The following is a 25,445-nucleotide window of genomic DNA, read 5'->3' on the forward strand; positions in this document are numbered from 1 at the left end:
ATTACCAGCAGAGGAGGGTAAGAAGACAATTTAAAGATCTACCCTAAATTTTCTACAAATCCTCTTTTGGATTGTTTCAAAGAAATCTTTAATTTACAAATCTTTATTCTTGCTAGGCAAATCTCTTTGGGAGCTGGTGATTGAACAGTTTGAGGATCTGCTTGTGAGGATCCTTTTACTTGCTGCCTGCATATCCTTTGTAAGTATACCACAATTTGATGTTCATCTCATGCTGTGTTCTGAGAACTGTAATGGATCAGCTAATGTAAACGAGCAGTTTATCCAGGATTTCATGTGTGAAATCAAAACTGCTGGTCAATATGCTTCATTGACGTTTACTACCCACACAATAACATTTTGCCCACATGAAGAAACCATTTTGTACTTGGATGATTGTATGTATTTCTGGACTTAGTTATTTTCTTAACAGTTTTTCTCATGCCTGATTTTCATTGATAGTGATTCTGATTCTGTCTAGTTGTTGATTTTTATGGATTATGACTGATTGCAACCCTTGATGAGATCAAATAACTGAAAAAAATATTTTGTGCCTATTGACTTCAATCACCACCTAACAGTTTCTCTGTCATTAAATGTTAGATGTTTAGTTTCTTGGCCAGTCAGATTATTATGTTAATATTAACAGTAGCCTATTTAATAATCTATTGACTAATATCAGTTTTATTGCTAAACAACTGAATGTCAGTAGGGTATATTCAACCCTAATTAATTCTGGAATAGTATAAAAGTTGTGAAAATATGGCATATAAAACACTAACCTTAATAATCAACAGAGTTTTTTAGCAGTAGCAATATTTTTTCTCATACTTTGAGTGTTTCTTAACCATATTATGATGAACCTGTTTTGAACAAGCTTCTGCTTGAAGGTGGTCTTCACTAAAATATAGATTTATTAACAGTGTACTATAGGAACTGACTTTAAAACAATGGTTTTTGAAATGGGTATATGGACCAGTATGAAATTGCAAAAACGCTCAAGTAGCTTAAATGTCTTTACGAAATCTCTCCAATGGTATTACATATTTAAATATTGATAAAGGTTGTCCTTTATCACTTTTAACCCAATATCAGTTTATTAGAAAATAAACATTTTCTTACTCATCTATCTGTGGCATCTGAGAAAAAGACACTGGTTTATATTACAACTTGAGCATATTCATATTCTCAAAACATGAAAAATCAATATTCAAACAAAACGGAAAAAATGACAAGAAAACATTAAGCCATATTAGTATCCATTACTACCTCCAGACTTTGAACCTGATATGTACCTCCTAAAATAATCTCTTAGCAATTTAAGCAACAGAACAACAGAATTTAAGAACAGAAGATTTAGTGTTTAATATTATATTTCCATTTGTACAAAAAAAAGTTGTACATTTAATTATTATTATTTTTTTGATGTAATGATTAATGATCTTAAACTCTTATTGGTGTTTTTAAGATTTAAGATTCAAGTTGTTTTATGAAATGTTTTACATGTCTATAAAATATCAACCAGAGTTAGAAAGATTAAACACATTTTTTTTCCTTTATTGAAAAAGATAAAAAAATACAAGTGAAAATTATCTGATGCATTAAAATGAACACCTGGAGCATTGTAGCTGGCAGAAAAAAAATATTGCTCATTTTGATTAAATTTTAGTAAAATAGTTTCAGAAATTTAAAACAGGATTTTATCTACAAAATTCAGATAAAACGTTAAAAATTTGAGTACCATTTTGCTACCTTAATAAACAATTTTCCCTCTATTCACTGGCACTACATAGTTTGTCAAATTGAAAGTAGTAAAGTATGGGGAGATGTTGAATTTTAGGTGCCAACTTCCTGTTTCTACACTCCTAGTGTAATCCCTGCCCCTCTACTCTACTATGTCTAGACATCTGCCAAAAGTGAATTGAGGACTGGAGTTTGCTCAACTCATTCTGTGTAATTCTTCTTTAGATTTGTTTTCTGGACTGTTTCTTTTGTGAGTCACTGAGGTAGAGATGATTTAAATACCAGCTGTGCTTTTTTTAATGACTCTGCTCTGAGTTTATTATGTTCGTATTGGATTTAATGGTAAGTAACCAGCACTTCAGTTAATGAATAGCTGAATCTACTGACTATATATGGCTGGCAACATTTGAGGGACGTACAGACTGCTGTATGATATAACTGAGATGATCACTGGCTGTTTTATTATTCACTATATGTCTTTTTATCCTTCAACCTGTTCCTTAAATATAGTAATTTCCTTGTAGATTTTAGATTTCCTTAGAAAGAGCTGTGATCTAGTGTAAACTGGACTCTTCTCTAGTTACACAAAATGACAGGAAAGCTGCTGTGATGATATAGAAGTGGATGTATCCATTTTAGTGTCCTTCAGTGCTGATTATATTGTCCCAGTAAGCAGCAGGTTATGTCCTTGGATGTTGGAGAATGAAAGAAACTGATTCCTGAGAGGTCAGTTTAGTTTAAGATTGTAATGTCTGATGTGCTACTGTGCTGTGGCAATGTGCAGAATAAGAACTTCACAGTAGAAGTATGAGTCAAAATATCAGTTCAATCTTCTTGTATTTACATGAAAATGTGTTTTGTAAATACAGACGTGAAGCCAACACATGGAGTCATTTTTAATCTGTTGTAAGCCTTTTTATCCAGAGAGTGAGTTCTTTCAGCTGGTGTTTAAATCCTATCACAGGAGAGAATTACATCCTTAGGATAACTGATGGCATTTTATAACCAGAAATATTTTCAAACAGGAGACTTTCTCTGTTTTCTTGCAACCGGCTAACTGGCAGTGTGCAGCAATAGTTGATGGCATTGCTTTTTACTGGATTTCTTTCAGACTAGTAACTCACCCAAGCTTGTTTTCAGGATCAGTTAATCACATCACTTAAATGCAACATAGTAGTGTCAACAGGTTAAGTGGATAGTGTTTTTGTTTCTGAGTGAGTGACACTTCCCAGCGTAGTTCATGTTGAACTCAGTGATACATTTTTTCCTTCAGTCATTTTCAACTCTAGGAATTGACTGTTTGCTCAATGGCTTAAAACATTATCATTCATTAAGGCATAGAACAATCTTTGATTTGAAATAAATTGTGAGTTGTATTTTTGTTTGCTTTTAGTCACTCACATCTGCAGAGTCAGTTTCTTAACACGACAGTACATAGCAATAGTTGAAATATGTACAAATGTCAACATTTGTATTTCAGCTCCGTAGAAGAAACTGGCAAAAAAAATATAAAATTATAGAAATTGGATTTTAAGCAGAAGAGTTTAAATAGGCTACAGTAGGAAAAGACTCAGGCACTTGACATCTTATTTGACACATTCTGCTCCTGGCACAGATTCTAAAAGAGGATAGTAGTTTCTGCTCTTTCTCTCACACACTTGGCCCAGTTTGTAATATTGGCAAGAAAAGAAGCTGCTTGATCTTCATTTACATGTTGTCCTCCTCTAATATCTTGCAGATATTAATGGAAGTTAAAAGTCAAGGTTTTGCTTGTATGGCAGTGAAAGATGATTAGTGACATAGTGGAATCTCCCTGCTTCTTTATTTTTAACATCTGGCTTCAACTTTCCCCTAAATAAACTGTATTTGTGTTATCAATATTTGACAAAAATGGTTTAAAATCAATGAAATGGGTTATCATTTTAGTAGAAAAATAGGGTAACATTACAATTGAGTTTTCTGTGACGTGAAAGATGTTACATTTTAATTAACATGGAACAATAGTTTTCTTTCTGCTACAATATATTCATTCTCTCATATGAATAAATGTACATAACGTTTTCAAATGTTTGAATCTGTGATTCTATCAAAAACAAGTTTAAGACAAACAAGGCTTTTGTCCATCAAAACACATCAATAGACATTAACAGTGGTTGAGACACTGCTGCCTCCTCATGTTGTCAACCTTGAACTCACCACAAAGTCAACTTCCAGCTGCTAAACCAGCATACAATCTATGCAGGATTATGTAACTTTAGTGTTGGACACAAAATCTATAAAATTTCCGGTGATGTTAAGTTATAAACAAATCCATATTCCCAGAAGCCTTGCTGATTTGCTATATAGTCACTTTTGAGATCAGGAGTTTTTTGTTTTCCCACCAGATGTGATTAGAAAAAACTTATCCCAACTTGGACCACGTCTGATTGTGCATTAACCTCAAAAGTGGTTGGATTCATTTATTGTAGGGTGAAATAAAAACATAAAATTTTTCTTGTTCACAAGTATATTGCTTTAGAGTCTAAAGCAATGTATTTGTGACTCGATGTTGAGGCCCTGAAGAAAGAAGTTGTTATATTGTGAATATAACTGAAATGGTTGTAATGGTACATATTATGCTAATATGTACCCATGGTGTCTCGTTTAAACTCTTAATCTGCATTTCATTCCTGATCCATTCTTTCCTTTTTACATGCAGGTTCTGGCCTGGTTTGAAGAGGGAGAAGAAACCGTCACAGCCTTTGTGGAGCCTTTTGTTATCTTGCTTATTCTCATAGCAAACGCCATCGTAGGAGTCTGGCAGGTAAACACATATTACATCTTATTTCTTATGACCAGAGTCCTAATTTTGTTCATATTATTACAATTATAGATGAATAATAATACTGACCTAGTTGGTCATCTAAAAATGGGAAGCTGAAGTAAGCTTAGCTGAAAAATTCACCAAAACATTTTGATACAGATTTGAATATTAGTAATGTCTTTTTATGTGAATAATAACTGAAAATTAAATATTTATTATAAAAAGTCAAGTCTTTTATTAAGTACCATATGTATTTTTGTTTTTATCTTACAAGCTATTGAAATAGTAGCCATTGTGAAATTGTTGCATTAATAAAGATCCCTGTGGAAAAACTCAGAGCCAGCAGAATAATCCAAATAGTTCAAGTAAAATTGTGTTCTAGATCAAAGAGGAAGCCTGGTGTGCCAGTGGATTTCTCCAGCATTGTCTTGTGAAGTTAACTTTAGTCTCCGCTTATTAACAAAGAGTACTTTATGAATGTTAAGAACATACAAATTGTATGTTTAAGTGGGGAGCTGTAATTTACCCAAATAAGATATCGTCACATAGATTTGTAGTATTACTAACAAACTTCTTGTTCATTATTCAACCTGGGACTTTGCCTGATATAAATACTGGAAAGAGGCAGGCAAAAAAAGATTTGGATATTTAAAGATTTGGTGCTATTTGTTTAAAGGTTAAACAAATAGCACTTTGATGTAAATGTCTGATTAACCAAAACAATAATGTTTGGCCTTTGAAATATTACCTTGTCACCACTTGCATTGTTTTATCAAAAAATATTGTTGCAATGTTCCTTCCTTGTTTGCAGACTTTGTTTTGAATGTTTTAAAAAGTGCTGCTCTGAATAATTCTAGAAATTAGCAAAGAAAAATTTTTGTCTGACCTTGTACTTAGCTTTAGTCTTGTGTGACATCTTTCCACCTTTTTTTCCAATACAAATTATTTTTACCCTTAAGGAACGAAATGCAGAAAATGCCATTGAAGCTTTGAAGGAATATGAGCCAGAGATGGGGAAGGTATATCGCCAGGACAGGAAAAGCGTTCAGAGAATCAAAGCCAGGGACATTGTGCCTGGTGACATCGTAGAAGTTGCTGGTAAGTTTAAAATTTTAGCTATAAATTAAGAAGATTTTTGTGGTGAGGTTTTCAAAGTTTGAAACAGTTGCAGTTTCAAGTGTCAATTTTTGGCCATGTTTTTATGGTTTTGGGTCTTTCTAAGCAATGGATTATTCATTTTATTTTTTCAGCTTTATGAAGCATAAAGTAACACAGTGTTGCCCCTCCCCATCTGTTGCTATGCACTGCTGGTCAATTGGATGAAATGAAGGTCTTAAACTGCTCTGTAGTTTATTTTGGTGGTGTGGAAATATTTCCAGGCATGAATAATTAGTTATAGTGTGGAAACTAATGGAGTGCCTCCCTCTTCTTATTAAGGTAATGCTGTTTAAAAACCACAAATGTCAAGCTATGTAGTTTCTCGATTATGCAACTGACTGTAGGCAAGTTGTCCTAGCAGATATCCTTAGTAATTATCCAAATAATATCAGATTGTTAACCTTGATCTGAGAAGAGCTGAAGAAAAAAAATTTTTACCACTGCACAATTTCCACTTAATCTGCTACCAAATTTAGCAAGTTTGTATTCTAAATTTAGGTTCATGTGTCAAGAGCAAAATATTAATAGTAAATTGTGGCTTTTGTTCTCAGTTTATTGTATAATTAGTATCTGATTCTGGCCAATGGGAAGAACACCTAAATTGCTGTAATTTAGCACACTGTTCTTGCTGGTGACCTTACAGTGTTACAAATTCTTTCCAAAGTTTTTAGCTTATGCACATAGTGAGTGAGTTGTGGACTCATCTTACTCATTGCCCTTGATGCTTTTTAGGATAATGATTGTTCAGTGCATGTAAAGAACTACAAAAGCAAAGGCTCACTTTGTTCCTGACCATTTCTTGGCTAACCTCAGCTTGAACTGGGCTGCAAATGTTTCTGGCTTTTGCGTCACTGCTCCCTTTTGTCTGGTTTTTCTCATCTTTTTGTTTGATTGTTTAGGTCTTCTTTAACCAAGAAGCTTTTAAGTCAAGTTTATCTCACCATTTTTTCTATCAAACTCCCTTTAATTGTTTTTCTTTCCATGAGAATAGATATTTCCTTACTTTAATGCTTAATTTGCTCTGCTTAAAAAAAGTGTTTTCATTACTGTCTGACTAACTGAACTGTTTGAGCTCCTTCCAGTTTCGTAAAGCTGATTACTCTTAGTGGTTGGTCCTGTTGTTTTTAGGTTTAACAGGTTGTTAGTGCACCATTGCCTGTAAGCACATCAGTCTGCTCTTCAATGAACAGTAACTGTAATAACAATTTCCCTGCATTATTATGTAACCCTTCAGCATATTTTATTTTCTGAATCAGTAAATAACCCTCTTCTGCTCAACCTTTCGAAAGCCTAATAAAATATTTTTTGCATTATGGTGCTACTGTCTCTCAGTCATGTAAAGATGGACATCTAATCGGATTATAAGTAAACGTTATTGAATGTTTGCTTGGGTCCTGATGTAAACCTGTCCTGCTAAGTGGGAAAGAGAGCTGCCTGTAGTGTTTGTCAAATTCTTCTACAGTAACTGATGAAATTCACACAGATGGAGTATGTCAACATTACATGGACAATAGCTGATTGAAATTCTGCTGGTATGTTGCTTCAGCTAAGGTGACCAACGGAAGGTTAGATCCACTTTGATTCAGTCTTTTGGGAATTAATTTTCAATTTTCAATTTGTACTCGAGCCAGAAATGGATCAAAGCTCAGTGTTTCCACAAATTCAGGTATCTCTACTGTAGTGACCGTATGAGTTATTTTCCACAGGTATGTGTATTGACTTTTTCCCCCACTTTTTTGTGCAATAGGTCTTTTTCCATTTAAAAAACAGAACTATAATATTGGCAGTGCCTAATTCCAAGAACAAATCCAGAAAATGTTTCAGAAAGACAAGAAATATGAAATTGCTATTTGTTCTTTTTTGCCTAGACATTTTTTTTAATGCTGTCAGATTTTGTGCCTTTACTTTTTTCAAAATTTTGTATCTCAACCCTTTTCCAGATTTGATCAAAATGTATTTTTTCCATCAAAACTCTACACACAGCACCCCCTAATGAAAAAAATGCTTTCTTTTATTTTAGCAAACGTATAAAAATAAAACTAAGGCATCACATGTCTTGAGCTTTTGCTCAAGGCTTTGTTAATGTCCTGCTAGGTAGCAATTACAGACTCAAGTCGTCTGATTATGATGCTACAATCCCAGTGTACTTGTCTTCGGGAATCTACCCCATACCACTTAGCAAAATCTCTGAAGTTTCATCAGGTTGAACATGGAAATATTGGTTTATAGTCATTTTCAGCTCTTTCTAGACAGGCTGGAGTTTCAAGTCTGGGCTGTGGCTAGGCCACTCTTGGACATTCCCAGAGTGGTGTCCTGAAGCCACTTCTTTGTCCTTCTGAAAGATGAATCGTGTCTCCAGTCTGAGGTCAAGATTGCTTTGGAGTAGGTTTTCATCCAGTATGTCTCAGCACATTGCTTCATTCATTTTTCCCTCAATTTCATCTAGAGCCAGAAATATGCTTTTCTATTCGGTCAAGTCAATTTACCAAAGGTAGACTGAATTATGCTGTAAAAACATCTCAGAAATGATGATTAGTAGAAGCAGGATGTGCTTGAGCTCAACTGTGAGCTTTATAAGAAAACACTGTAAATACTTGAATCCATATTATTTCTTTTTTAGTGTTTTTAAATATTTGTGAGAAAATTTTTTAATGAGTTGCTGTGTGTTGAGGATGCTTAATGAATGCACCGTATGTTTAGAAATGATTATAGATGACATTTATGAATCTGTCCGTGGTGTGTGATTATAAATGTAGCACAAAGTTAGTTATTTTTTTTCAACATTGCCTCATTCAGAACAGAAAATTATGAACTAAAGATAAACTGATAAGTTTTTATTGCATGATGTGTGTTTTTCCAGATATATATATATATATATATATATATATATATATATATATATATATATATATATATATATATATATATATATAATATATATGAAAAGCCTTTTTTGTTATAAATATATACCCAGAACTCAAGTTACAATGCTGTAATTATAATTTGTTAAAAAGGTCATTATTGCCATTTATTTTGTGCATTGACAAACTGCAAAGTGTAGTTGGAAGCAGGAAGATTTGATTATATAATATACAATCAGTATAATCATACTATGCAAGGTGTGGATGTTTCAGTGGTGTCACAAATTATCGGAGGCCACCAATGTTGAGGTTTTACAGCCAGAGACTTTCTGTAAAGAGTATGTCCCCAGATGCCTCCTAGCTTATTTCTTTCCCACCAGTGGTTGTTTACTTTGTATCCTTGAGGAAATAGTTGTTTGCACAGCCTGAATCCAAACAACAGAGAGAAGAGAACCTGGGTTAAAATTAATTTAACCAGATTAACAAGACAAAACTTTACGGCCTTTTTATGACATAATCTCTGCCTAACTTAATTTTCTAATGGGTTAAATTCCCAATTTCAATTGGTGACAGAAATAATGTTACACTTTATTTCTAAAGAAAAGTTTCTTCTGCAGGAGAAACTGACTTTGCTAACAGCATCCAACTTGTTTCAGTTCTATTTTCTATCGTATTATAGCCCTAACCACACTTTTGTGGTTAGGATGTAATGTGGAGGAAATTTGTTGTTGTTTTTACTGGGTTTGGCTCCATTAAGTTACTCTTATCTGAGTTTGAAAAGGTCATCAAGGGTTTTTTTGCTGCCTGTTTGCCATTACATTTAAGTCCTTCATTATAAGAAGAAATAATCACAATATGCATTTTCACACAGTGTTTGCAAACTCCATCCATCCCTATTCTGGTATCCATCTACCTATTTCTTCAAATATTTTTACATATACTCAACCATCCTTTCCTCCATTGTCCATCCATCTGTCTCTGCTTTTATCCACCATCCTTATGTCTGTCCATCTGTCCCTTTCTAATTCCATCTATTTTGCCATTTTAAAAAAATGGTTTAAAAGGACAGATTACTCCCAAATCAGAGTGTCTTAGAAAATTTCTTGTGGGTTAAATAACATGAAGAACTCAGCATCAGGTCCGGAAGTCATGTCAACCATTTGTGCGCCACTTTAATTTTGACTACCCTGAGTACAACAAGGTACAATGAGGACAGTTCCTGTGTTTACAAGCCAGTGGAAGGTTTCTCTTTACGTGCAAGAGAAACCTTACTGACATTTGTCCCTTACTCAGGGGAGCGGATAATGCAGATAAAATCCTTTGTTCACAAGGGAGAAAGAAAAGTCCATGTTCCAGAGGTCATTCACACTCCCATATTTAAAAAAAAAGAAGAAAAAAAACAAGAGCTAAAAAGAGCATGCTCTTTAAGACCAAAGCCAAAACATCTCCCATGTGGAGTTGAAAATTAGGTCAGTTCAGAACATTTCTGTGCAAGATTGCAATATATTTTCATTAACGTTGTGGAAAATTAGCCATTTTTGATATTTTGCTTTTTCAAAAGCTTAAGTTTTTGACAAAACATACTTTTTACAGGGATATTTTTAATTTTGAGCTTTTTATTTGCAAAATTAAATATGCTGCTATATCTTAATTTATGGATTATATAAGCTAGATTTATTTGCCTTTACTATCTTGTCTGGCTTCTGAAACATCCTGATTGCCAGTATAAGTGGGTTACTCCACTTACTGTGACCCTATTCCCAGTATATCCCAGTGGATGGAAAATTAGCAGGGTGTTCTTTTTTTTTCTCTACTGGTAAGAGGATTTCTAATTAGCCACTTTTTAGTGCGAAGCTTCCCACAGGCTTTGTTTAATTTTCCCAGTCGCTGCAGTGCCTTTGTATCATCTCCCTCACTGTCCTGTTTTTTTTTTTTTTTCCCTATTTTATGGGATTTATCAGGCATGGAGGGAGTTCAACAATATGTAGTAAACCATTGATACCAAATAAGGTAGCACAGCCTATGCAGTCCATGAACATCTTTGCGGAGGCAACACATATTACAGTAATACCAGTTTGAAATAAATAGTTGTGTAATCAAGATCTCATTTGTTTACTTACGCTGATTTCTTATTAAGTATGTTTTCTTACTTAAATCCATGTCTGGATTGGGGAAATCGAGCTCTAACAATATTCTGTCTGAACACAATCACATGTCACAGTTTCTATTTCAGCTCATCTGATACAGTGGGATATCCTTGCTTGAAACAGATGTTCTTAGCCTCCCCCTTCCCTAGTTCCAGCTGCATGTCTTCAAATGATCAAAATAGTTTTCCCATTTTTGGGCGTAGAGTTTAAGAAACTCATCTAAACCCCTTTTTTTTCCCTCCAGCCCATTCTCTCCTCTCAGACTGGCACAGCAGAGGTTTACATGTCTGTCACCACTCTGTACTATCCACAGAGCGTGCTCTAAAGAGCCTCTGAGTCATTGCTCTTATCTTCACTCTTTCAAGCTGTGTGATGACTAACTGAATGGAAAATATCTCTGGTGGAAGAGTGGTCGTTTCCGTTCTTAGTTTCTGTGAAGTCTTCTATAAATATAAACCATCATAATAAGAATGGTGGCCTCAGCTGTATATCATTCATGTGTCTTTTATGGATTTTATCTCTTTTTTTTCCAAAGTTTTTATGTTTTTGATAAGAATTTTTTTTTTTATTAAAATGCACGATTAATTCTGACCACAACCTATCATCATTTTTCTGTTTGTAACTCAAACTCAGCTAGAAGTGAAGTTAAGTTAAGTTTAAGAACAGTTTAATCTTTCAGGTCTAATAAAAGTCTGCAGATTTATTGGTGCTTATGAGATTTAAGCAGAGCTTGAAATATATTGTTTACATTTTCTGTTTTTTTATTGGAACTTGCTGGAGCCTTTTGTGAGGGAAATAGGATATCATGAAGTGTATAATAGCCTTTTGCAGGGGATGAGTTGGCCATTAATAATGCTGAAAGCATGATTTTTTTCTGATCTGAGCAACAATAACTTATTACTTCTCTAATTACCCCTCGCCCTAACCACCTGGATCTTGTTTAGATTTACAGTTGTTGTTTTATTAGGGGTTTGATTCAAATGTAGGGTATTGCAGTAAATCACATTTTATTTGATTTAAATGAGGTTGTGCCACAGAATTGAAATATAAAATTTTGTCATTGAAATGCCTGGAAAGGGTTATAAAATACTGTTTATAATTTGGATTTCTCTTCTTATTTACTTAATAAATGCAACTCAAATTTCAAGGTACCAAAAATGTCATTTCTGTCCACAGTTGGTGATAAAGTGCCTGCAGACATCAGGCTGACTTCTATAAAGTCGACCACCCTCAGGGTAGATCAGTCGATTCTTACAGGTAAAGTCTCTATCTTCACCTTCTCAATTTCCTTTTGGTGCATTGTGATTTGCCAATCTCTTTGTTAAAAGGTAACTATATAAAATGTATGTGTCCGGTGTGCTTATTTTGACTTAATTACACATAGTCAATAAGACTATATTTTAAAAATTGTCCTGAATTTGTGGGTGCATCAATTTCCTGTGAAGTTGGTGAAGTGGGTTAGGAGAGGATAGTGAAGGATGGCTGATGTTCAGGAGAAGTAGTGAATAAACTCTTTAAATCTCTTGTCTTGCTCTGCTGCCTTAATTGGTAGCAAATTCCATGGGATATTTTAGTGTTTGAGCTATTTTTCTCCTCTCTTTCCTTCCCCATTCATGGCCATGCTGCCTTTCAGACGGTCTCCGTCTCGTTCTGTTTGAGCTTTACAATTCATGCACAGTTAATTATGCCCAAAAGCGCTCACAAACAGTGTGTAAGCACACATTAGATAAGGTCTTTGAAAGGCAGCATCAGGGCAATATCTGATACTTGTCAGGTTCGCTCAGTCAGCTGCTGAGCCTTTTCCACACTTCTGTTTAAAATGTTAGCCAGGCACCACCCTTACTTATTCATGCTCTGCTGTGTAGAAACTCACCGTTTCCTGTTCTCATAACTCTCTTTTCGCCGTCTTGCAGGAGAGTCTGTATCGGTGATCAAGCACACAGATCCAGTTCCAGATCCACGAGCCGTCAACCAGGACAAAAAGAACATGCTCTTTTCTGTGAGTGACTCAGAAGATTTTATTGCTTTCTATTTCATATATTTCGACTACATTTAGTCGATATACTTTTTTGTCCTGTTGAGCCATATTCAGATTTTTTTTTCTGAAGAGACAGTGATTTACAACACAATTCTCAGGGATTCAACTTTTCCTAAATTTGTCTCGTAACCACAAGCCTTTACATATTTTCTTGGGATTTTACACGAAAGGATCTTGATATAAGATTAAACAACTAATTATCTGAAAAGTGCGGTGTGTATTTATATACAACCCATCTTATAGAACCGCCATTAACTACAATTATTGCCACATTGAATGTGTTTGTTCGATTCTTGATTAGAGGCATAAACTTTGACTAGGCCAAGTTAAGAAACTTAAGCCAAGTTATGTGTTTAACAGTCATCATTCACAGCCTCATGTCTTAACCCCTTTAACATGACAAAAAGTGACAATACGTTTGCCATTCATTGTATATGAATACTTTTTTTTAAGCTCAGATTGTTACATGTTAGCTATTTCTAGTAAACATTTCACTCATTTTGTAGTTCTTTAAATTTCTCGGTTTACTAATCTGTGTGTTCACCACTCAACCTCAACAGGGCACCAACATCGCAGCAGGGAAGGCTGTAGGCGTGGTGGTGGCTACAGCCGGCAACACAGAGATCGGGAAAATCCGAGATGAGATGGCGTCCACAGAGCAGGAGCGCACGCCCCTGCAACAGAAGTTGGATGAGTTTGGGCAGCAACTATCAAAGGTTAACAAATCTCCATTTTCTAGTCAGAATTTCTAATCTGGATAAGTTAAATTTGTGCAAAATGCACTTTATTGATTCTGTTTGCTAATAATCATCTTTAAAGCTGAGCTACTGTTTTATCACAGGTCATCTCATTGATCTGCATTGCTGTTTGGATCATCAATATCGGACATTTTAATGACCCGGTCCATGGAGGCTCTTGGATCCGAGGTGCAGTCTATTATTTCAAGATTGCGGTGGCTCTGGCAGTCGCTGCTATTCCTGAGGGTAAGCTGGGTCACACAGATAATACAGCATATCTGGAATTATTTTTGTTCTTTAGCCATACAAAATAGAGCAATAAATGTCTCATTCTTTTCTAGAGTGAGATATTTTTCTCACTTTAAGCTAAATTACACTCTTCCCCTGAACCCACCTGCTGTAACCTCTCTAGGTCTGCCTGCTGTCATCACTACCTGTCTGGCTTTGGGAACGCGCCGCATGGCCAAGAAGAATGCTATTGTCCGCAGTTTGCCCTCCGTGGAGACCCTCGGCTGTACATCTGTCATCTGCTCTGACAAAACTGGGACACTGACCACCAATCAGATGTCTGTCTGTCGGGTAAGAGCTCTAGTTTTTCAGAAGAGAGGAAAGTCCTTGGTGGGTTTTACAGTTTTACTGCTCACCATTGTCAGGAGTCTGCTTGACAGGCACCAGCAAACAAGAAATTGGACAAATGCTGAACAGTGTCAGTCAGTCAGTTAGTTCAAAAATTTTGATTACATTTCAGCACATTAGCAGGCAAAATTTATCATATGAGAATTAATATTTAACCTTTACTTTAGCTCTGCTTATCTGTATAGTGGGCTGCGAGAAACTTACTTTTGATCAATATAAATGGTAAATGGACCGAACTTATATAGCGCTTTTCCAGTCATTTTGACCACTCAAAGCGCTTTACACTAGAGTCACATTCACCCATTCACACACACATTCATACACCGATACGCAGACCGGTAGGCAATTTGGGGTTAAGTGCCTTGCCCAGAGGCACATCGACATATGGCAGGAGGAAGCTGGAATCGAACCTACAACCTTCCGATTGCAAGACGACAACTCTGCCACACAACCACAGTGAATATAAAAAGTAAAATGTTATAGTGAAGTTAAAAAGGGGGACAGTAGGATACATTCTTATAACCTGTCCATACAAAAACAGATGTGTGTAGCAGCCTGGACCATAAGCATACCAGCAGCAATGTTCTTATGTTTGTGAAGAAAGTGGGCATCTTTTCTTCACAGAGTAGCTAAAATTCATCAAAAAAATCAGTTTACAGCATTTGTTTGACCCTAAAAAGAACCCTATTTAATTTCACCAAGTTCAGGCTGGTTATGTGAAAGTATAGCGTTGCAAAGTTTGTAAAAAAAACAAACAAACATAGCACCACAACTGAACACCCTTTTGTACAAGTGGTGATGTGTCGCAGGCATGGTTTGTCTGTAAGCGTCCGCATGGAGTTAGCAACACACTATGCATCGCTCAGGCTGAAAGACCAAATACACATTAAAGTATTTGAGTGGAAACAACATGAGATGTTTTCCTTTCCTCCATCCTGTGTTATTAGCATAAATATATTCATAGCATATCTGTTTGTTTCATCTTGTTGGTTGTTGCTTAGCTAAGTGCACAGTTCTCCATTTCAACCCTTCTATATTTCTGGATGCGTTTTTCTGCTGCCGCTCCTCCGCTCCAGCAGAATCCTGATCAGCATGCAGTAGTTAGTCAGCAGCATAAACCAGTTGAGTTGCATAACTGACCTTGTGTCTCTTTCTGCCTTGCTTCAATATCTGCATCTCTCTCAAGTCAGTAGTCCTCACATAAAACCTTCACATCATTTTAAATGAATATTTTGGTTTTCATCTCTATTCTCTTTCAATTGCAGTTATTAGAACCACTTATTTGACTCCAGTCTGCTGGATAAGAGGCTGTAGCTTGAAGTACTTCAGGTTCAAACAGTTCCAGAATCCCTTAAAATAATGGTTTTATATATATATATAAAAAAAATTCCCTTCTCACCCACCGCGGGTGGAAGGGAATTTTTTTATATATATATATAATTTTTTATACATATATATATATATATATATATAAATATATATATATATATATATATATATATATATATATATATATATATATATATATATATATATATATATATATATATGAAAGGAATAAATAGAAAGATAAATCTTTTCCAAAAAGACCTAGCATGCTCTGTTTGTGGATTTAAGCAGATCTTTATAAAGGTTCTATTTAATTGTTTCCCCTAAGGGGATTATAGATTTCTACTGTTTATCCTTGGACCTGAATGCAACTAAGAAGATTGTACTCATGTTCCTGTAAGATGACATTTATAGACCTGACCCACCACAGTGTTCTTTATATGCTTTTAATCAAGATTTTACTGATTTTTTTTTATTTATTTTTTTTACACTGTTCAGTGTTGTAACAGACTGCCACCTGGTGGACTAAGATTAGAATTGTTTTTTAAACACTTTTTACACCTGCCTTGACATTTTAGGGTGGAATAGGTAAAATATTAAGCATTTTTGTGTCAACCTAATTTTTCAATCCGTTTTCAACAAAAAAATGGTTTGTTTCTTTGTGTTCCAGATGTTTATTATTGATAAAACCGAGGGGGATCACTGTCCGTTAAAGGAATTCACTGTTACGGGCTCCACATATGCTCCAGATGGAGAAGTGTGAGTATTCAGTGCCTTTTAAATGTCTGAGCTCAAATAGGTGTATCTTCAGCTATCATGTCTAGTACTTTCCCTTACTTTTTTGTGGTTGTCTCATTTCTTTAGCTTTCATAATGGCAAATCAGTAAAATGTTCCCAGTATGATGCCTTGGTTGAGCTGGCCACTATCTGTGCTCTCTGTAATGACTCATCACTGGATTATAATGAGGTTGGTGATTGTCTTGAATATTTTTCTGGTTTTTTTATTAAATGGTTTATTGCTCATCAATGTTTGTTCTGTCCAGACCAAAGGTGTTTATGAGAAGGTAGGAGAGGCCACAGAAACGGCGCTGACATGTCTGGTGGAGAAAATGAACGTGTTTGATACAGACATTAAAAACCTGTCCAAGGTCGAGCGAGCCAATGCCTGCAACTCTGTACGTAACCTGTAACCCTGTATCTATTGTTATTTTTTGTAATGGTTTAAATTTAAACCCCCAAATTCTCATACTGGTCTTTTGTTTTATTGCAGGTGATCAAACAGCTCATGAAGAAGGAATTCACTTTGGAATTTTCCAGAGACAGGAAGTCTATGTCTGTATACTGCACTCCAAATAAAGCACGGTCCTCTGTTGGCAAGATGTTTGTGAAGGTAAAAACTTCCCTTACTGAAGCTGTAATTTCTATGTTTCCTGGGACAAACGTGCTGATGAGTATTTACAAGGGCGGAATTTGTGTGAGAAAATGAAATCCAATTTAGAAAAAAAAATATTTTCAAAATGCATTCCCTTGCTTATACTTTGAATGTGTAAATTCAAGCGTCTGTCCATTCATCAGTCCATCCACTCATTTGTTGGCCCATTTTGTTGTCGATTCGTTTGTTCATGCATCACTTCATCCATCCACTTGTCCAGTATCTGTCCATCATCAGTCCATCTGTTGTGCTTTTCTTTCATCCATTCTTTAGTTCTGTCAACCCATCAATCAGCCCATTTGTCCTGGATCTATCATCTGTCCCAGCTGTTTTTTTTTGTTTATCTCATCTGTCCATCAACTTATTCATTCATCCATTCATTTTTTTCTTCCACCCATTCATAAGCTTTATGATCTTTATTCATTCATTTGCCCCTTTTTTTCTGTTAAACATTTAACCATGTGTTCATTTATCCACCATCTGTGATCTGGCCTTCATTCTTTTTTTCAGTTTGTAGATTTTGCAGAGTACATTTGTAAAACTTCATTATCTACCTTAAATTCAAATGTGTTTTTGCAGTTTTTGCATTTTTTTCACATTCCAGTTTTAAAAGATGATTAAAAAGGACTGAATGCTGGAAATGCCTAAAATGATTAAATAGACATCTTTTACTCATAACAAACTGTGATTTCTTGTCCATTTTGCTATCTTAACCATCTTTGCTCATAGGGTGCGCCAGAGGGAGTTATAGACAGGTGCACACACATCCGTGTTGGCAGCAGCAAGGTGCCAATGACCCCTGGCATCAAGGAGAAGATCATGTCTGTGATCAGAGAGTATGGGACTGGCAGAGACACTCTGCGCTGTCTGGCTCTGGCGACGCGAGATAACCCTGTAAACAAAGAGAACCTTGTATTGGAAGACTCTTCTCGCTTTGTGGAATATGAGGTAAGAGGGGAAGATAATCTGTATTTTGTGTTTTATTAATTTTATTTTTTTTGTAAAGTTTTATCTGTGTTAATTTTTCAGACTGATTTGACGTTTGTGGGCTGCGTCGGCATGCTGGATCCACCCAGAGCGGAGGTGGCTGCTTCCATCAGGCTTTGCCGTCTTGCAGGCATCAGAGTAATCATGATCACCGGAGACAACAAGGGTAAAATCTACAAATTACAAAACTGCAACGTCTGAAATGTTTGACTTTTGTAAAGTCTCACTGACTAAACGTTGTGTGTCTGAACATTTCAGGTACAGCAGTAGCCATCTGCAGACGTATTGGCATCTTTGGGGAGGAGGATGATGTTTCCAGCATGGCTTTCACTGGCAGAGAGTTTGATGACCTCTCACCTGCCGCACAGAGAGATGCTGTGGTCAAGGCTCGTTGCTTCGCTCGCGTTGAGCCAGCACACAAATCCAAGATCGTTGAGTATCTGCAGTCCTATGATGAGATCACAGCTATGGTAAGAAGGAGCTGCCCCTCCAGTTTTCTGAAAAAAAAAAAAAAGATCAAGAAGATGTTTGTTGACGTGATTGGTTTTGTGTTGGGTTTAGACCGGTGACGGAGTGAATGACGCCCCTGCTCTGAAGAAGGCTGAGATTGGCATTGCCATGGGCTCCGGTACAGCTGTGGCCAAAACGGCGTCAGAGATGGTGCTGGCTGATGATAACTTTTCCACCATCGTAGCTGCAGTCGAGGAAGGCAGAGCCATTTATAACAACATGAAGCAGTTTATCAGATACCTCATCTCCTCCAATGTTGGTGAAGTTGTCTGGTAAGGATTCTGGGTTAATGTGCTCCCAATTCTCCATTTAAAAATATATATTTTTTTCTCTTGTATAACTCTGAATCTTGATGTGGTTGCAGCATCTTCCTGACTGCAGCTCTGGGTTTCCCCGAGGCGCTCATCCCAGTTCAGCTCCTCTGGGTCAACCTGGTGACTGATGGGTTGCCCGCCACTGCCTTAGGATTCAACCCCCCCGACTTGGACATCATGAGCAAACCACCACGAAATGCTCGGGAGCCCCTCATCTCCGGATGGCTTTTCTTTAGATACCTTGCCATTGGATGTAAGTTGGGACTGTATGGGAAGTCAATCCTTAGCAAATCCATGCTTTATTTTGATGGAACACTTTCCTGTTGTTGCTGTTTACCTTAAATATTTTCAACAGCTCTTTTGTATCATCTTAACAGGTTACGTTGGAGCTGCTACTGTTGGCGCCGCTGCTTGGTGGTTTGTTGCTGCTGAGGATGGACCAAGGATCACCTTTTACCAGCTGGTAGGTGTCAACACTTTGCTTTCCAGTTCACCTCATTTATCATTACTAAAGTCTAATCTTTCATCATCGATCACCTCCTACAGAGCCATTTCCTGCAATGTGGCCCAGAGAACCCAGACTACCAGGGTCTGGACTGTAAGGTTTTTGAGTCCCCTTACCCCATGACCATGGCCCTGTCGGTGTTGGTTACTATAGAGATGTGCAATGCCCTCAACAGGTTGGTATGAGGAATTCAGACAGACATAATTACGTTCTCTAAAGATTTGTGTACATTTAACCTTATTCAAAGCAGATCAGTCCAAAAGTATCCATACCCTTTAAACATTTCCACACATTTGCATTAAAACTACTGATATATGTTTATTTTAATGCCATTTTATGAGGTTAACCAGCCACAGTGAGCACACCATTGTGAAGGGGAAGAAAAGGGGAAATGGTTTTGCAACTTTTTTTTAAATCTGAAATGTAGAGACTTTGGGGAATTATCTCCATAGTGGCTCAAGTATGAGAGTTTCTGAACATAAATTTTCAAGTTTTGCCACAGATTTGCAATGAGTTTTATTCTACTTCATCTCTGGCTTGTGTTTTTGGGTCTTTGTGTTTTTCAGCTTTAAACAAGTTTTCTGCATGAAATAAAAAACTTTAGCATTTAGCTCACAACTTCACATTCATTCACACTTAATGTACATTTTTAGACGGTGTTACGTTTTGCATTTTTGGCTAAAAGGTGCATTGTGGCCTCATCTCACCCATAAATATTCTCTAACAAACCTCAGGGGCCTTCAGAGAACTGTTGTATTTGGACTAAAAATAAATTAGATTTTATTTAGGGGGCATTGAAGCAAAGATTCAATGCCCAAATAAAAAAATGCAAAATTAAATTTCATAACAATCTCATATTCAAAACTCAGAAAACACCTACGTAAGTGAGCCTTAAGAAAAGAGTACTTGAAATTTGAAAATGTGGAATAGTTGAAAAGCTCTGTGTGTGCTCCTACCCTGAAAAATGTTATTGGTTTACAATATAACAATAGAAATAACTTAATCAGTCCTGGTCTTTAAGTAGACATTGAAATGTGGGAAATTCTACCCTTCTGACATAGCCAGAATATAATTACAACTTGTAAAAAGGTTCAAGTTTACAAACTTGAAACTTTGTGTTGCAAAAATCTGTTGCAAAAAGTCTCATAAGGTCCATTGAAGTTTGGTGTTGAAGGGTACAAATACTGTTGTGATGCGAGTTTCTGTGTTCTGTGTGAAAATCTCATGAGGAGAATGAAGCTTTTATTGCACACAATCTTGTCCAACCAGTTAAAGTGTTTAATAAAGATCTCGTTTTCTTATTGTGTCTCAGTGTGTCAGAGAACCAGTCGCTGCTGCGGATGCCTCCCTGGGAGAACGTTTGGCTGCTGGGTGCCATCTGTCTCTCCATGTCCCTTCACTTCCTCATCCTCTATGTGGAGCCACTTCCAGTATGAAATTTACATAGTTGTATCATGGCAGTTTTAAAGCCCTAGCAGTGTATTTATTGTTACATTCTTTCTTTCTGTTACAGATCATCTTCCAGATCACCCCTCTTAACCTCACCCAGTGGCTAATGGTGCTGAAGATTTCGCTGCCCGTCATCCTGCTTGATGAGCTGCTGAAGTTCGCTGCCAGGAACTACCTGGAGCGCAACAGAGAGCTGGAGAAGCTCCCCAGCTCCAAAGGCTGCTGCCTGTTTGCATGTATGGAGGGCATCTCCTGGCCCTTCGTGGCCATTTCCCTCCCTCTGGTCCTCTGGATCTACAGCTCTGACACTAACCTGGCTGACATGTTCATGTCCTGACTGACTTGAGCACAACTTCGACTTTTTTCCATTCCCCTCCCCGCCCCACCCTCCCTCAGCCCCCAACTCCACCCCTCACCACTGCCATCACCTCTTCCTTCCCTTCTCTCTCTGCCTTCCTAATTGTTCATAGCTAGCTAGCTCGCGTGTGTATGCGTGTGCGTTTGTAGAGTTAGAGTTGCGTGTGCGCGTGTGAGCTTGTGTGCACGAGAAGGACCAACTGTAACTCATAAAACGCAACAAATAATATAAAAAAAAGTAAAAATTTAAGTCGCCTGTTTGAGGGTGGGTCAGGACTTATGAATGGCTGAGGCTTTGAAGTGACTCCTGTAGGGTTGGACTTTGTTGCTGGTTTAAGAGTAAATATAGTGTTGCCAGTTTTTTTTTTTTCTTCTTTTTTTATTATTGATTTTAAATGTTAGGATTATCTGTACTCTGCCCTACGTCACTACTGTTAGAGAATTTTGTTTAGGCTCCCCTTCTGCTGAACACGTTAAAAAGTAAAGATATAAAATCAGTTTATCTGTACAGAGATTGAACACTATTTTATGCAATTTTTTTTAAATGGCTTTGTAAATTGTTTAACCAGCGTGGCTTAGAAAAACCGCCTTGATTTACTTTCTGTTAACCATTGTGTCTTCAGTATAAATTCAAAACTCTGAGAGGACAAGCTCCATTCGGCAGACAAGAAACGAGGGAAAGGTTTGGGATGCTCGGCTTAAACAAAAAGGAAAAATATAATCCTGAGAAACAAAAATGCTGCATGTCCTGTGACCAAGCATGAACTCTATGTGGTTTCTCATTTCAAATTTAAATGTGTACGCCCACCCCACCTTGTTAAAACTTAAATAGCTTTGTGGATTTTTTATTTTATTTTATTTTTTTTACGATATTGATTAAAAATGAAGTCGGTTTTTCTGCACTCGGCAGAGCACAGCTACCTCAGTATGATGAAAAATGCTTTTTTTAAAAAATTGTTTTGCTCATCTCGAGATGCTTTCCCTCGACACGTCTTGCTAAAAGATAACATCTGAGGTGTGCCCCCTACTTACTTGTGCAGAAAACAAAGAACATCTTCCTTCCCCTTTAACTTTTTTTTAAGGATGTGTCTTATTTGTATTGATTGTGACATTCTTTAACTTAATTTGTTGTGGAGACAGAACTGGGTGGGGATGCTTTATGTTGTCTTAACATTTCCATAGTGTTTGATTCAAAGGACATCAAAAAATATTATCCCACAAGTCTAATACAAGTTCTCCAAAAGAACATTGATTGCAGATCAAAACCCTAAATGTTGTTTTTTTTTTCTATAAAAAAGAAAAAAATACACTCACAATGAACCCTTTGAATCAAGTGTTTTCTGTCTTTATTTATGTTTGAGGCTCATGGTTATTACATTTCATATCCAGTGTTTTTGTATGTGCATATATTACTATAACAATAATTTAGGAAAAACGAATACTTTAGTTTTTCTGAGTACAGATGTTGGATCAGATCCTTCAGTAATTTGCATTTGTGGATATTTTCCATGTGTGAAAAACTCAACTAAAGCATGTTTTTAGGTAGAAACTTGGTTGTTCTCACTGCCTGTGTTTGTCTTAACAAATGTGTGCTTTATTTTCTTCAATGCCTTCCATTGGCTCCCTGTCATTAGAGTGAGTATCCATTTCTTTCATCAACTACATACTGAGCCTTCAAAAGTACTCAAACCCCTGGAACTTCCATATTTAGCATGTTACAACTACAGCACTACTGTATTTTATTTGGATTTTATTTGAAAGACCAACACAAAGCACATACATGTAAAGTGGGAGAAAGTGAGATCCAATATTGATATCTTATAGAGCAATTCTTAGTTTCATCCCTGAGCGGCCAAGAGCGTTCCTTGGTTGTCTTCTGAGGGATCAGGGCTCCGATGCCTATCCAGTGTTGGTTTTCTAAAAATGTCCATCTTGGCTTTGTCTGACTAAACCTGTCATCTAATGTCAGAGGTTTCACAAAACGGTGTCTCCCTCACTGAGACACTGCAGCACACACACACACATACGGGTGAAAAGAAATGTTTTCAGAATGCATACAGTTATCCTGCTTGTTGCACTTGTACTGAGATTGAATTGCTCAGAGTTTAAGTTTATGTGATAACTGGGTGACATTTGGACACAATTTCCTGCTCTAGCTGCTATTAACGGATATCAGAATAAAGAGTGGCAAGGATAAACGCATGCCACATATTTTAACACTATAGTTTCCCTTCCACTTTGTTTGTTCGAGTAGCTGCATCACATTAAATCCCAATAAAAATACATTGAGGTTTGATTGTAACATAATAAAATGTCAAAAGTTCAAGGTGTGTAAGAACTTCCAAGGCTCTGTACATCACCACACACTGTCTTGTTGAATTATTTCAGGATTTTCTCATTTAGATGTAATTTAAGCTGGGATATCTTCATATGTAAACATACATATGCAAGAAAATAATCATGCCATCATTTCACCACATATCACTTTGTGAACCTCACTGTGTGCTGTACTTTTCACCTCTGGACACTTGCTTATATTCACAAAGTAAAATGTTGGATATTCATTCAGGCTTGACACACTAACTGTTTCTCTTGTTTCTTTCTAGGTCAGTTCTCATGAAAGCTTTTGGCAATCAGAGCAGAATAAGAAGTTGGGAATCGTCTTTCCACAAAGTGTGCGCTCACGCATAATTTCCCTCACTGCAGACACCGTGATGACCAGCAGCGCACACACACACACGGGTGAAAAGAACATGTTTTCAGAATGCATACAGTTATCCTGCTAGTTGTCCCTATTTCCTCTAACTTCTAACACATAAAATTCCCGCAGTGAGTCACACATTCCTTTGTGTGCAAATGCTAAATTAGGACGATAATCCAGCTTTATGTGCAGGGATGTCCTGAAACACTCCCCTCCTGAATCCTCCTTGCATGAAGAAGTTCTTCCATCAGTAGCTCGTCAGTCACATTGATCACTTTGCAGAAAAAGTGGGTTGAATGGTCTTAGCTGTACATCAGTGTAAAAAACATTCATGCATGTGTTTCAGCTGTATGTAGGCTTTACAAATTTGTATTTATAGATTCTAATGTATAATACTCTAATGACAAAGCGTTTTAAGAAAGATAAAAGTTGTAAAATCACTTTTTATTGTAATGGTTTGGGTGATTTGCACAATGTTGGACATGAATACCCAATTCATGCTGAACTTGACTGTGCTTAACCTTTGCATTTTTTGTAAATATCTTTTTTTTCTATCCCATCACTTAATGTGGGAATACCACTCACTCTGCCAGTTAATTTCATCAATTAGCCAATAGAATCTAGGTTAGCAGACTGTCGTTCATTTCACAGTGAACCTGCAATACAGCTCGTTTGATTTTTCTTATTGCCTTGACATTCCTATAATTATCTATCTTTATCAACTGCTGTAAAACTGTGATTTAATGTGAGGAACCCTGTATGGCCTCCTCCTGACACCTGGTTGAAGAACAATATTAACCATATGTAAACGTCAATCATTACTGAAGGCTGATAATGATTGTACAGTCAATACATTACTGAGGTTGTGATTTCAGGTAAATAAAATAATCTAGTATTTGATTCCTTGTCTTTATTTTTATGTTGCCAATGCCATATTTTTAAGGGGGAAACGGACACATTTGTGGCACCTGTGGGAACAGATTTCCAGTAAATTTATTGACTTGTCACAACTCACACTGAAACATATTGGAAGTGTTGAACCTTTAATTTGTGTAAATTCATGATTTATAAAATGAAATCACTGATACTTTTTCCAATTTTGCCATCAAAAACACTTAAATTGTAACAGCTTTGGTTGTGACTTACCAACTGGTAGGTTTGATGTGAAATAAACAGTAAATATTTGAGGAGGGTAAATGAGGGTTCATCCTGGCATAAGGACCTAAAACCAAATGAAAAAATGCAAAATTAAATTTCATAACAATCTCATATTCAAAACTCAGAAAACACCTATGTAAGTGAGCCTTGAAATTTGAAAATGTGGAATAGTTGAAAAACTTTGTGTGCTCCTACCTTGAAAAACGTTATTGATTTGCAATATAACAATAGGAATAACTTAATCAGTCCTGGTAGTTAAGTGGACATTGAAATGTGGGAAATTCTACCCTTCTGACATAGCCATTCTACTCGAGCATGTACAACAAAATAATTAGTAGGTCTTAAGCGCTACTATTGTAATTGTGGTTTTCTACAAAGTTATAAATTTAGAGGAAGGAAGTCTGAAATGACTTTTGATGAAACTATTCAATGAATATTTGTTTTTAAATATCTCAAATTACAACTGAGTGGCTAATTCTTGCACATTATCAATGAGTTCAAAGTCTAAAATAATTTTAAGATTTAAAGTTGCAATTTTAATTTAGAAATAATCCTGACACATTCAGTCATTACTTTATCTCAA

The 25,445-nt window shown here is 36.3% G+C and overlaps 1 protein-coding gene across 2 annotated transcripts; it reads left to right on the forward strand.

Moving 5' to 3' along the window:
• Positions 1–24,604, forward strand: LOC129356355 (sarcoplasmic/endoplasmic reticulum calcium ATPase 2-like). Of its 2 annotated transcripts, XM_055025949.1 has the most exons (23): positions 1–17; positions 117–199; positions 4,439–4,543; positions 5,503–5,641; positions 11,886–11,966; positions 12,623–12,708; positions 13,308–13,463; positions 13,589–13,730; positions 13,897–14,063; positions 16,120–16,208; positions 16,314–16,416; positions 16,493–16,624; positions 16,720–16,839; positions 17,611–17,829; positions 17,911–18,034; positions 18,127–18,338; positions 18,430–18,650; positions 18,743–18,945; positions 19,070–19,155; positions 19,239–19,372; positions 20,510–20,627; positions 20,711–22,638; positions 23,610–24,604. In XM_055025949.1, exons 4-22 carry the CDS (start codon positions 5,554–5,556, stop codon positions 20,981–20,983), a joined length of 2,754 nt encoding a protein of 917 aa, XP_054881924.1. In that variant the 5' UTR covers positions 1–17; positions 117–199; positions 4,439–4,543; positions 5,503–5,553; the 3' UTR covers positions 20,984–22,638; positions 23,610–24,604. The 2 variants fall into 2 exon arrangements, with proteins under 2 accessions (XP_054881924.1, XP_054881922.1); XM_055025947.1 differs by lacking the exons at positions 1–17; positions 117–199 and having other exon boundaries at positions 4,445–4,543; positions 20,711–20,882.
• The last annotated feature ends 841 nt before the right edge of the window (positions 24,605–25,445 follow it).

This window comes from Poeciliopsis prolifica, unplaced genomic scaffold (genome assembly GCF_027474105.1).
Source record: "Poeciliopsis prolifica strain line A6 unplaced genomic scaffold, Auburn_PproV2 SCAFFOLD167, whole genome shotgun sequence".
Taxonomy (NCBI): Eukaryota; Metazoa; Chordata; class Actinopteri; order Cyprinodontiformes; family Poeciliidae; genus Poeciliopsis; species Poeciliopsis prolifica.

What these genes read in the sequence shown, in the direction of transcription:
- LOC129356355 (XM_055025949.1), top strand. Translation starts at nt 5,554, where the DNA reads ATGGGGAAGGTATATCGCCAGGACAGGAAAAGCGTTCAGAGAATCAAA. An exon ending in AGTCGCTGCTATTCCTGAGG is followed by an intron (nt 13,731 to 13,896) that starts GTAAGCTGGGTC and finishes TAACCTCTCTAG; the next exon opens with GTCTGCCTGCTGTCATCACT. An exon ending in ATGTGCAATGCCCTCAACAG is followed by an intron (nt 19,373 to 20,509) that starts GTTGGTATGAGG and finishes ATTGTGTCTCAG; the next exon opens with TGTGTCAGAGAACCAGTCGC.